Below are 11644 nucleotides of genomic sequence, written 5' to 3'. Positions count from 1 at the left end.
TTCCTAAATTTGAGCTGGCTAATTGGCAGACTGAAACGACCAGCTCAAATCCCAAGTGCATTATAGTATTTATGCAGACTTAACTCATAAAACAAATGTGCCCTAAACAAATTAAAACAACTTTAACCATGTTAAAAATATTAAAAAGATCAAACAAGTATGACTAAATCTCACTAAGTATTAATAGGTTAAAGACATTCATGGTCACTAAACTTGTCACTTCAAATTCGATTGGGTCATTGTACTTTAATTTCTACAGTTGAAGTCATCAAAGTTACTAAATTAGCTCAATGTCATAAAAAATAAAATGAACGTTAAGTAGAGTAGACATAATGCCTCACCAACGTCCAAGTCAGCATCCCCATCATCCTTTTAACACCTACTAATGCATGACTCAACATCTCCTTCACAGCTACGAGTAGTGACAATCCATGAAATTTCGTGACTCGAACATACCCTAATCTCGTTTTGATGATAACAAATCAAGGTTACTTAACATGTCTATGTAAGTTTGAGTTTCAGGACTTGAGTGTTCTTGTGAGCATACTTGAAGAGCTTAATTGATTTTGTTGACTCTACAAGTCCAATCCAGTTTTGATAATAACAAATCACTTGGTATTTGATCTGTGCATTGAGTTTGTGAACATGACATATATTAAACATGCACGGAAGGATAAGCTTTTTGTTTTATTTATTGGATTAAATTGGATCATATTCTACTTATCTGTTGACCTCTATGCTCACGGGTACACCCACTAGAGTAGGAATGTAGATAGAGTAATGAAGAATAACATTTTAATTGTATAAACTAGGGGTAGCAAAATGGATTAATTGCTTGGGTTTGGATCAGGTCATAAATGGGTTGGATTCGAGTTTATCTATTTACAAATGGGTGAGTAAATCACAAACTCAAACCCACCCAATTAATAAAAGGGTTGTAAATGGGTACCCATTATATAATATATTTATATAATTTTTTTTCTTTAAAATTTCATCAAATATGAGTTAAATATTTTTTAAAAGAAGCAACATTTGTTCTTTTCTCATTAGTATCTTACATCTATGCATTAAAAAAATTTTATTACTTTATTTATTTTTCTCTTTAAATATTGTTGCCCTTACAAGGCTTAACATCCTATTTTGATACTAACAAACAAGTGAAACTTAACATATTTGGTTGAGTAATGATATTTTAAGGCTTAAGTTCAAAGAAGGATGATCATATGAAGCTTAAAGTATGGATTTCAAGATGATATTTTAAAGCTTGAAGAATATGAGAGAGCTCAAAAGTATATCAAAGCTTGAAGAAAAACAAGAAAGACTAAAGAAAGCAAAAGCAAGAAAGTTCAAAGAAAAGACAAGCATGAAGACTCAAGCGCCAAGAATGTTCAAAGTTTTAGAAGTCTTTATGTAAGTGCTTCATATTTTTAAATATCTTTTGAAATATTGTTGAAACTCTTTTAGGGTTGAATATACTTAGAGACCTACTTTTAAAAACCTGAAAAATGTTTTATAAAAATCAAAGCAAGAGAGCAAAACTAATTTTGAAAACTAAAAATGAAAAATGAAAGATTTTTAGAAAGTGGACTGGTCAACGGACTAACCAGAACATACTGAGATTGGCCAACCAACTGAAAAAACATCAGAGTGGATAAACTGCCAGCCGACTGACAGTTTAAACTAGAAATAGTCAGTCGATTGACAAGCCCAACCGACTGACATTTTTGAACTGTGTCGAGCCAGCCAACTGACATTTATTTGGGTTAAATTTTGAACAGACAGAAAGGTGTCAACCACCTGTCCAACCGACTAACCCTGTGCAATACACTACCTAGTCACTTGTCCAGCCAAATGACTCTACGAGAATTTGAATTTTTAAACCTCAACGGGAAAGTTTTAAAAATTAGTTTTTCAAATATTAACGTTATAAAAACTTGGTGGACACTCCAAGTAACTTGGGGAATAAGGAAACTAATCCTAAAAAGTCTATAAATACTATATTAATCCCAATAAATTAACAACCAAGCAATTACACGGAAAACTTGCATTCAATCTCTCAAAGTTCTCTATTGCTCATACTCTTGCTGGGGGAAATCATATGAATTGCTGCTGAATCATCAACCTACGGTTCTCATACTGAGTTTTCTCAATCACAAAAGAACCCTTGGTGATCTCTACATTTGAGTTTCAATTCTATTTCATATTGTTATTTAAATTATTGAAGTGCATAGTGCTGAATTTGTACTAATCTACTTCGTTTTGAGAGTGTTCTTGTACGCAGTGTTTACTTTATATTTCTTGTAGCTCTTGGACGATTTAGGGTGTTTGGATCGTTGGCTAAGCGTGGGGTATCGCTTAGAGAGGTGCTGATTTAGCCTAATTAAAAGAGTGACCGAGTGAGGGGATATCACTTGGAGAGGCGGGCTCTAGCCTACTAAAGGAGTGTGTAAATGGTGTTGTTCCGCCCGGCAAAGGAACTGGTTTTAGTGAATCCTTCGGTGGTTTGCCAAAGGCGAGGATGTAGGCTGGGGGTAAGCCGAACCTCGTAAAATTTGTGGTCTCACTCTCTCTCTTTCCTTTGCTTTGTTGGCCTAGTTAGGCTTACAAATTCTTGGTTTTGATGATAACAAAGTAAAGTTATTTAATGCATTTTCAAGTGATATGACTACAGGCAAATATGATTTGCTCAAATTACATATACCCTGACATGAAAGCTTACAAGGATCAAGGGACAAGGAAAGTCATATAAGAACACCAAAGATCCACAATGAAAGCTCATAGAAGTCTGAAAGATTGAAGAAGCAGCATTGAAAGGACTCGAAGCAAAGAAAGTTTCAGAATAAGCTTAGGACAAAATCTTTGTAAGTACTTCCAAGTATATTCAAATATGAATCTTTCATTTTGAAGCTCACTAGGCAAAGAGACTTAGATACCTTAGTATAAAACTTGGAACACATTTTTCAAAGTTAAACAAACTCATATTTCAAGATTAATTCAGCAAAGTAGAGAGAATTCAAAAATATGTTGAAATGAGGAAAATCTGCTGACAGACGACTGTCTGTTCAGAGATAAACGAATGGCATGTTTTGAAATGTTTTTAATACAAGTCAGAATACTGACAGACGACTGTCAAGTAATGGACAGACGATTGCCAGTGACTAGTGCGCCATCTGTGAGTGTTCTGCCATACAACTGTCAACCTTCTGTGTATATTGAAAAAATTGACTTGTTCATGGACAGACGACTGTCACCATATGGACAGATGACTGCCACCCTACTATATTGTATTAAAACTAAATTATTCTGGTGACAGACGATTGCCAATCTGGGGACAGACGACTGTCACCTCTCTGCCTATGAATTTTATAGTTATAATATATAGGTAGACGACTACCAGGACTTCACAGTCGTCTGGCTCGTGGTAGTCGTCAAATTTCCAATGGATATATTTTTTGAAATTCAACTTATTTGAAGCTTAAATAATTTTAAAACTTGGAAACAACTCTAAGTACACTTGGGGAACAAGCAAGAAGTTTTTCTACCTCTATAAATATCCTCAAGGATCATTGTTTTAAACACCAAGAAATCAATTCAGCTCTCATTCTCTCTTAAAGCCTACTGAAATTCTGAAAGTGTGTTATTGCTCTCATCAACTCACGAAAATCTTTGAAAGTTTTGCTGAGTTTCTCACTGAGTTTGTACATCAAGTTGTTGATTCTTTTATTCATTGAAAGATACTTATGGTGATAAACTTCTAAGAGCTTCATTCTGAAATTCATGTTCTGAATTTACTGAAGTATATAGTGTTTTAATTTGTACTAATAAGCTCTTTGAGGAGCAAGATCTTGTACGCCTTGTTTTATATCTTTGTAACAGGTTGAGTGACGGTTCGAGTGCTGAATCGTTGAAACCAAACAAGGGGATATTGTTTGGAGAAGGCGGGCTCTAACCTTACCTAAGGAGTGTTGTAATCGGTATTGTTCAGCCTAGTAAAGGAACAAAGATAGTGAATTCCTTTGGTGGTTTTGCCAAGGGCGAGGACGTAGGCTGTGTTAAAGCCGAACCTCGTAAAAAACCCTGTGTTCTTCTTTCTCTTCTCTACTCTTTATTTTTCAGCAAAAGATATCATCTGTGTGGTTGCTTTAAAATTCAATTCTGAGTGTTTGGTTGTTAAATAGACCAGAAGATAATTTGTTTTGGATTGATCAGCATTGATTGCGGAAACCGAAAGGGACTACGTTGGTTGATCATCTTTGACTTATTCATCTGAAAGTTTATTTGAAAGCTGAACGTTAGGAAGAAGAATAATTGTGATACAGGGCTTATAACAAGTTCAGCAGATTTTCATATCAACACAGGGCTATTATTTCAAAGATTGAGTGTTTGTTCATATTATTTTGATTGTGATTACTCTAGATAAATTTTGTGATTGTGTCTAAGTTTTCATTACTATTATAACTCAAAAGAACTAAGACTAAGGGGAATAAAATTTTTAGATCCCAATTCACCCCCCCTCTTGGAAAGCTATTCCAATTTCATACTCTTTATTTTCAGCACATATAAACTGCGTGGATGATTTAATTTCTTAATCATATATACTACGTAAATTTGGAAATTAAGTAAACTTAAAGTCTAATTTTGATTTGGGTTGCAGAAACCAAAAGAGAGTATGTTGGTTAATTCATATTTTGCGGAAACCATAAGGGAGTACATAAATTGGTTAACACCCAAAGATAAATTAATTAAGAGTTTATTTGAATTACAAATTTTGATAAGAGTGTGGATGTTTTGTTGAAAATCATTTTGAGAAAGCAAATTCATTACCACAGGGCTTGAATCAAACTTTCATATTTATAGGGCTGCAAACAAATAAAAGCTGAATCTTATATCTTAGTTTGGATATTGGCTTGGTTGACTGTTTGGTTACTTGATTTTTTAAATACTTGTGTTGTGGTTGTGAATTGAATTTTATTTTAAGTATTCATTGTGTATTTGATAAATCAACATAAAGTCAAGAATTCTTAAAAAGAATTAAAAGAAAATTTTTAAATCCAATTCACCCCCCTCCTCTTGGGACTACACCTTAGTTTTCAAATATTTTATTTAAAAAAAAATGATTTGAAATTTAAAAAATATCACTAACAACCTATTTATCATTTTTTTTCTTCCTAATTATTTCAAAAAATGTAGTTATATAACTTGTATCTTATCTATACTTGTTTAAAAAGACATGGTACATCATACATGCATCAAATATCTTAATTTATACATATATAGAAAATTCAATATTTTTTCGATAAAAAGTTATACGGGAGACCTAACGGGCACCCAACTCGAACATGACTAACCCGTTTTATTAATTGGGTTGGGTTTAGGTTAATTCGTTTATAAATATATCGCTCCTCCTTAGACTCAAACCCGTTTTAAATGGGTTGATAACATGCTACCTGTTGGGTTGTGACCTGTTTTGCCACCCCTAGTATAAGAAGAAGATACAAAGTCGTTTAAAACTATTCGTCATAATCAAACATCAAACACCTTGTGCACCATATCACATCAAATAAACACCAAAGTTGTTATCTAAAGTGGTATGAAGTGGGATTATTAAATAATAATAAAAAAGAATAAAAAACTATTATCCACATTTCATTAAAAAGAACTATTTTTTTTTTTTAAATTGCAAATTCCTCTTTTGTTGGTCAATGCAGCTCACATCATGTGCTTGCCCTTGTACCCTGCTGGTGATGTTGTTACTGCCTTTTATTCTGCTATTGCTGCCTCTTAGTCAGTATGCTTGGCCGTGTTCCCTACTACTATTGTTTTTGCTTGCCATGCCTTGGCCGTATGCTCGGCCTCCTATGGAAGTGTCTTTCTCAACTGTCTAGCTACTATCCAGTGACTCTTGGAGTTGATCTCAATTAAATAAAAGTAATCAAATTGAATCACTTCATACATACATCTAGCATCCACCTCACTGTAAAAATTCCTTTTTGGGTTGTTTGAGTGGACATTGTTAGGATTGATTAAGTGGACACTATTAGGGTTAGTTAAGTAGAGTGGGCTTCTTGTCCGCTTTTGCTAGTAAGTTGTCTAGTAGGTTCTGAATTATGATCATGGAATCTTTTGGTTTGGTGTGGCCTTCTTGCCTACATAGGTAACACTTCATCTTAGCACCTTTCCTACTGACCTTGGTTAGGTTATATTCCTTTATCTCCTCAACATCTCTCCTCCTTAATTTATGTCTCCTCCCTTGTTTGAACCTAACTCTCTTTGGTGGTAGCACTAATTCCTTTCCTCTCTTCTGCCGCATATCAAAGCTATTATTGGGGATTAAGAATGTGGCCATGTATCTTCAGATTTGTTTGAATTGTGTAGCATACATTGACATAAGCTTCAACTTTTTCATTGTTGTAAAAAAAAAGGTAAGAATCAACATGAGTGTAGGGTATGCTCCCACTTCCTGCATAAGCAAGAATGGGATCCTAAGTTTATAACATATTGACTGGAAGGCAAGGCGCTAGAAATTTGGGACCACCAGACCATTGTGAGGATGCATAGTAGGATGTCCTCCTTAGCTTTGTCTACTTCCTTCTACATTTTTGGACACAATGGCCCAAACCATTTCTTCATGGTCTCCCTCTTTAGATGTAACCTCCGTGCTAACTAGCACCTAATTCCCCCCCTTAGTGTCAGAATGCCCTTCTTCCTAGCCTTAATAATCAAGCTTGTTCAGAAGCATAACGCACTTGGGTAATGATGAGAAACAAGACTTACGCCATTGCTATGTTGGTATATTACTTTATGCATAACCACTGATGAGTTACAGGGGGAAACTTCTCTGATCATGGTCATCTTCTTCTCAAACTCAACCATATAGTTTGCCCTTGCAACATGTCATAGGTAATCTTTTAATAGCTTACCTCTATGCTTCTTCCTAAAGTTAACGTACATATGAAACACAAAGAACCTATGTTCAGCTCCTACAAAATGCTCCTTCAATATTGTCACAAGCCCCTGCATTCATAATGAGAAAAAGCAAATGAGTGCTACAATAAAGTCAAATGAAACCAAGCGTATGAAAATCAGAGCAAGTTAGTGCTACAATGAAGCCAAATTAACCAAATGTATAAAAATTAAAGCAAGTGTGTTGCATTGAAGCCAAATGAAACCAAATGTAAGTAAATCGCAGCAAGTGTGCTGAAATGAAGCAAAATGAAACCAAATGTAGGAAAATCACAACAATAATCTAACCTTTATGCCTACCGACATGAAAGTTTACAAGTGGTTATTTTGAATGTCCAATCTTCTGCCAGAAGCACAAGAAACCAATCCCAACTATCATTGCACACATCAACAACTATATAAGCAATAGGGAGTATGCAGCCATTGACATCTATGCCAACAAAAGCCTACTACCCTACCTAACCGCCCTTCAGAAAACATCCATCCACGTTGAACACTCTCCTACAACTAGACAAGAAATCCTCCTTTAAGAATCAAAAGAAACATACATCAAAATATACAACTAAGTTCATAATGATTATGCTGCCCCGATTTGTCCTTAACAGCTATCTATAGTAGCCATTGAGCATTGAATATGCTTTTCCTCAAACCTTTCTAGCATTTTCATATATATATAGCACTACATGCCTTAGTTGTAAGAACCTGAATGTGATAGTCATGCCTCACTCTCTTTTGCATACCTTTCCTTGTCCATTTCAGGTCAACCCTGAAAACCTCCAAATTCCTTTTCGCAATCTATCTAAATGATGCAAACTTTATTTGGAAGTCTTTTGAGCAACTATGTGTATTGTTCATTGTCTTTATTTGAACTATGGCACGATCTCTTTTGTATGATGCCCACAAATTATATAGACACCCCAATTTGCTTACAACTTTGACCTTTTGCTTTTTATTTCTTTCAAATTTTATTAAAAACCTATTCTTGCAAGCATGCTGCCAAATAAATTACTTCAATTCATCTAATGCTCTAAATAGCATCATAACTTTGAATTGGGGAACCTCCACGTTGACCTTTGTATTGAACTCACTCCACCATCTTGAATAACCACCTATTGGGTCATAGTAAATTAGAATCATAGTTAGTATAAAGGTCATTTGATCCATCATAATTTGACTCTAATTCTAACTCTAAGACATCAACACCAACACCTTCTTCCCCACAGTTTTTTTCTCTTAACAACTAGGTCAACATAAATCCCAAAAAATTCTTATCATCACAATCGCTATCATGAAAGTCATTTTCTTCTTCCTTTTCAACATGTTCAACAGATAATACATCAAATTGTTCAATAGATAGTTCATTAACATTCTTAGTAGGTGGTTCATCAACATTCTCAACTAATAGTTTATCAACATTCTCAATAAATGGTTCATCAAGCTTCTTAGCACATGTTTCCCACTCTTTCTTAGTAGATGGTTCATCAACCTTCTCAGCACATGGTTCCCACTTTTTCTCAGTAGATGGTTCATCAACCTTCTCAGCACTTGGTTCCCACTCTTTGGTTCATTAACCTTCTTAACACATACACTTTGCCCAACACTTTCATCTTCTTCAACATACAAGTCTATCCACCTATCTTTATGAATCCTTTCAATCATTCTCAAAGCATCTCTATCATTTTTAATTGGCTTTAATGCTTTCAAGCCATCATTAAATCTTCCATGACATTCCCAATAAATTGTTTTTAAGTTATTGGTACCACAGAACTCCTCAACCAAGTCTTCAATAACCAACAATGATATTTCATCACTATTTACCCACATCAAAATAATCAATTCTACTAGCAGAATATATGCTCTCACCCTCAACTAGCAATAACTAACCACCATAATGAAATCCTAGGGTAAAGTATTCATCATTATTGCCCAGCCAAATTAAACAACACCTTCATTATCAAAAACAATATGTCGCAGCTTATGTTCTTAAATACAACTTAAAAAATAGGGCTACAACGTATTAAAATACATTAAAAATTAAGCATTATGCACTTCATACATTCTCAACATAGGTGAAAATTGTCTATGAATTCCTTTATTTTATACATATCCCAAACCCAGGGCCATAGTGCGTCATATGCTAACATTGATCTACACATCGACTTATAGTGCATCACATGCAAATAAAAGCACTAATTTTTATAACCAAGGGGGTCTCAAATCTACTTTCTTTGACCAATGACCTATAGACCTGCACATCAGTTGAATAAGAAATTTTGGGTTTCAACAATTCTAGAACTTCAAACTTGCTCTAGAAAGGCAGAGGTCTTCGATCCAACATTCGGATTGGGGTCATATTTGACAATACTTAGCACCTCACATTGAAGATAATTGGGCACAGCGCAAGGATACATTCAAATCACTAAAGTGCATGGATTGTGGTTACTCTCCTAATTGTGAAGGAGATGTCGAGTCATGTATTCAGTAACTTTGATAACTTCATTTGCTAAAATTAAAATACAGTGACCTAATTGGATTTAAGCAATAAGTTTAGCAACCACGGTTGCCTTTAACCCACCTATTAACAATAATAAAATCACCAACTTTGACATAGTCTATTGTAGTCTAAAACCATAATTAGAGAATAAGGTAAACAAAGAATGTTAACATGGTTAAACAAAGTGTAAAAAAGTTAATAGACTATCCTTCTTGCCAAAGCCCAAGAACAACAACCTGGTAAATATATCATGTGGAAACAATGCCCAATTTAGCAATAGAAATGGAATTGGAATAGAATAAATGATCATTAACATTCTTTTGGCCACATGATTCCAAATAGCGCAAAAGGGCTACTCAACACGAGCATATGATGCGTTTTAAGATGCTGATATGAAGGGTTGTTGCTGCCTGTAGTAGTTGGACTAGGGTAGCTGCTTATTGCATACACAACATAAGCTTCATAAATCAGCCAACTCCATATTTTTCAGTTCATTCACAATATTCATTTCTATCAACATTTATTTGCCACAGTTTAGGTACCTCTGCTTGCTCGCTTCATAGAACAAGCATACAAATTTTTTGGTATACGAGTGGCCTCAACAATCAAGAGAGCAAAGAATCATGAAACACTTTTGAGGTGATTTCAGAAATTATCATATTTCATTTTCAATTGTTCCAAAAGTGGTGGTTCAAAATCATTTTTCATTTTAACAAATTTAATTTTTTAGTATTTCAAACAAGAAACTGCAGTAACGGGGGAAAATAACCCACAAGAACAGACGACAAAAAAATCAGAAGGTAAGATTGCTTGCATACGGCGGCCTCTGAATTTTCATGATATGACAAAAAGAGGTGAACCTTCCTGGGAAACATGGAGGGGCAGTAGAACATAAGATCTACAAACATGGCATGTGAACAATGTTGCATATGTTTGGATTTCCAAAGAAACTTGGTCCGTAGATTAAAATGACCATTAAATACATTTCCAGTATTGACCTATTCTTCATACAACATATGAGCAAATAACCAGTTCAGTTCAGTTCTGTTGGGAACCACTTCCTGCCACTATCCACGAACAAGGCAGAGCAAAAATACAGTCAGATTCGCCTGTGGTTGGATGAGGTGCTTAGGAGGCGATCACTTCAAATATGGATTTGGCATTTTGGACTTCAAAGAAGAAAAACTACACAATTTTTACAATTGTTGATTTCAGAATAGCTGGAAAAACAGACTAGTAGAACCATCGCCAAATGATCGGAGATCTGCAGGTTTTACCAATGCCCTGCACAAAGGGCATGTCCTCTCTCTTTCAAACCTGGAAACACAAAACTGTCAATAATTCATCTCAAACCAAACACAGAAGCACATATGATGAACAATCATAAACAATTGGCAACTCATAATAATAAAGTGCGCAGAAAATATATATTTAGTAGCTGCGTGCAAGCATCTGGGAGATGTTTGTGATTGACTCACAAAAGTAATTTATGCAACTTTTGACTGATGAATTTGGACAAAATACACCAACCTCCCCTTGAGGTTTTTCAAAAAGATGCAGACCTCCACTTGTGTGCTCCCTAACATTTATATATAACAACATTATATCCTTGTTTGTCGACCTCATGATGACTTCATATATGCCTTAACAATGAATTTCATCCCTTAAATGGGAAGAAAGAAGCCTTAATAATCAAGGAAAAAAAATTTCATATTGTTCTTGGATGAGTTTCAATGAGAACACTGTGTCATTGGTCAGCACAAAGTTATCCAGTGAGAATACTCATGGAGAAGAAGATGCATACTCGTGGGAAATTATATAAATATTTCTGACTTATGTTCTGAAGGAGATGGTAAACTACTGGGGGCTATATGTGTCGTTTTATTTAAAAATCAAGGGAGATTAGCGTGATTTTTCTAAACATCAGGAAAGGTCTTCGTCGGCAAACCTGAGGGAAATCCATGTATTTCGCCCAATAAATTGTTTATTAAGAATATATATGCATATTTGAGCCATATGTCACTTTATTGTCACAAATTATCCCCAAACATCCCAGGCATAGTTGTTAAAACGAGACTAAATCATGCATCAAAATCTGAAATCCACAATTGAGAATCAAAGCCTAATAACATTCTGTACAAGTGTCTGGTACCACTGCTGAAAATTCTGAAAATGAAACTAAGAAAC

The 11644-nt window shown here is 34.8% G+C and overlaps 1 protein-coding gene across 3 annotated transcripts in view; it reads right to left on the bottom strand.

Annotated features, from left to right (window-relative positions):
* Positions 1-10371: 10371 nt before the first annotated feature.
* The window catches only part of LOC131159217 (uncharacterized), a 36401-nt gene continuing 35128 nt past the window's right edge, over positions 10372-11644 (bottom strand). For all 3 annotated transcript variants that reach the window (XM_058113945.1, XM_058113943.1, XM_058113944.1), the window contains exon 9: positions 10372-10774. In XM_058113945.1, coding sequence (XP_057969928.1) covers positions 10669-10774 — 106 coding nt within the window. In that variant the 3' untranslated portion in view covers positions 10372-10668. The remainder of the gene's footprint in view (positions 10775-11644) is intronic.

This window comes from Malania oleifera, chromosome 7 (assembly GCF_029873635.1).
Source record: "Malania oleifera isolate guangnan ecotype guangnan chromosome 7, ASM2987363v1, whole genome shotgun sequence".
Lineage (NCBI taxonomy): Eukaryota > Viridiplantae > Streptophyta > Magnoliopsida > Santalales > Ximeniaceae > Malania > Malania oleifera.
Note: the sequence above shows the minus strand (reverse complement) of the source record. Positions and strands in the feature narration are given on the sequence as shown.